Source organism: Penaeus monodon, chromosome 23 (assembly GCF_015228065.2).
Source record: "Penaeus monodon isolate SGIC_2016 chromosome 23, NSTDA_Pmon_1, whole genome shotgun sequence".
Lineage (NCBI taxonomy): Eukaryota > Metazoa > Arthropoda > Malacostraca > Decapoda > Penaeidae > Penaeus > Penaeus monodon.
Window position 1 is genome coordinate 32,778,734 of NC_051408.1, and position 1,588 is coordinate 32,780,321.

The 1,588-nt window shown below is 49.1% G+C and overlaps 1 protein-coding gene across 1 annotated transcript in view; it reads left to right on the forward strand.

Moving 5' to 3' along the window:
- LOC119587931 (protein trachealess-like) overlaps positions 1-1,588 on the forward strand; it is a gene marked incomplete in the record, with an annotated part of 132,256 nt that overhangs the window by 126,932 nt on the left and 3,736 nt on the right. The window contains 4 exon segments of the mRNA XM_037936641.1: positions 6-112; positions 385-532; positions 934-1,046; positions 1,292-1,473. Coding sequence (XP_037792569.1) covers positions 6-112; positions 385-532; positions 934-1,046; positions 1,292-1,473 — 550 coding nt within the window.

The following is a 1,588-nucleotide window of genomic DNA, read 5'->3' on the forward strand; positions in this document are numbered from 1 at the left end:
CTCAGAGTGACCGACCTCCTGGACTACACCGCCGACGAGCTCCAAGGGCGATCCTTGTACTCGCTCTGCCACGGCCAAGACGTCGAGAAGCTCCGCAAGACACATGTCGATCGTAAGTGTCTCCTGCCGTTCGAAGTGGCGGCTTGAGCTCCAGTAGGGTATAGAGTGGATATTTATGCTAGATTGTGTAGGAATTGTGGAAGGATTTTAGATGCGGTTGGGATGGTCGTTGGGTGACGAACATAAATGCATATTTGTATGTGTATACATAGTGGACAGGGTGCTACAAGGGTGCTACAATGGATGAATTCAGACATATGAATTTGATAAAGAAATCGCTCTTCGAAAAATCACCATAAAGCTAAACATCTTGACCTTCTACAGTGATCCAGAAGGGTCAGGTCATGAGTCCGTACTTCCGGATATTGAACAAGACGGGCGGATACACGTGGATGCAGACCTGCGCCACCGTCGTCATCAACAGCAAAAACGGAGACGAACAGAATATCATCTGCGTCAACTACATCATCAGGTAAGCAGTTTTTTAAAATTCATTTATGTCATTGTTATTTGATTTTACTTTTTTATCTCGTTCTTTCCTTTTAGTCATTTTTGTATTATTTATCTTTTGTCATGACCTAATTAGAAGTTTAATCCCATAATAATTTTGCTTCAAAGTCTTCAAATGAACAAAGACAATTATCATAAGATAGATAAATAGAGTTAATGTAGCGTCATTTCTGTCTCTGAAAGTAAAGAAATTCATGCAACCAGAGCCTTTGCCTTAAAGGCTTAAAATAAAGCAAGCACCTACAGCCTAAATGCAGGGAAAGACAGAAGCAAGCCACAGTACACCTTTTTAGGCAGAGAGACAGAACTGAATAAATCAAGGAAATCGAGCTCACGCCTAACACTCTCCTTCCCTCTCGGCAGCGGGTCCGAATACGACAGCGTGGTGCTCGACCAGACCCAGCTGGATCCTGCCCTGGCCAACATGAAGTCGGATGACCTTGATTACCCCAACAGCGCCACGCCGGAACCCTCAGGTTAGTAGGCTTTGTCCACGCGACATCCGTTGCCGTTCGAACCATCATCATTTTCCTTTTCTTACCTTGAAAAGCTTAGGGATAGGTGGTCCCGTTCAAGCAATTCCACTGTTATTTGGGACATCACGAGATCCACACCCTCTGATGATAATGAAAACACTAACGCCACGAGCAGTAACACCCACCCAGGCAAAACAGTGAACGCCCCTAACCGCCGCCCTTCCCTTCCCCCCTCCCCCCTGCAGAAGCGAGCTCGGGCGTCGTGGGCGAGGACACCGGCGGGTCGCCCAGAGCCTCCGCCAACACCACGGGCGGAGGGGCGGCTCAGGGGGGCACCCGCTCCCCCTCGGGCCCGTCGGAGGCCATCCCGACAGCACTCCGAGGTACTCCCAGTATTCCCTTAGACGGGTCTCAGATTAAGACGGAGGTAATAACAACGTGATTAACACTTCATTAACATCGGGTTGGGTGACGGTTCGAGCCCACGCAGGCCGCTCCGCTCGATTGCGCTGCTGAAGCCAGGGAATTGTGGCCCCTTCTTA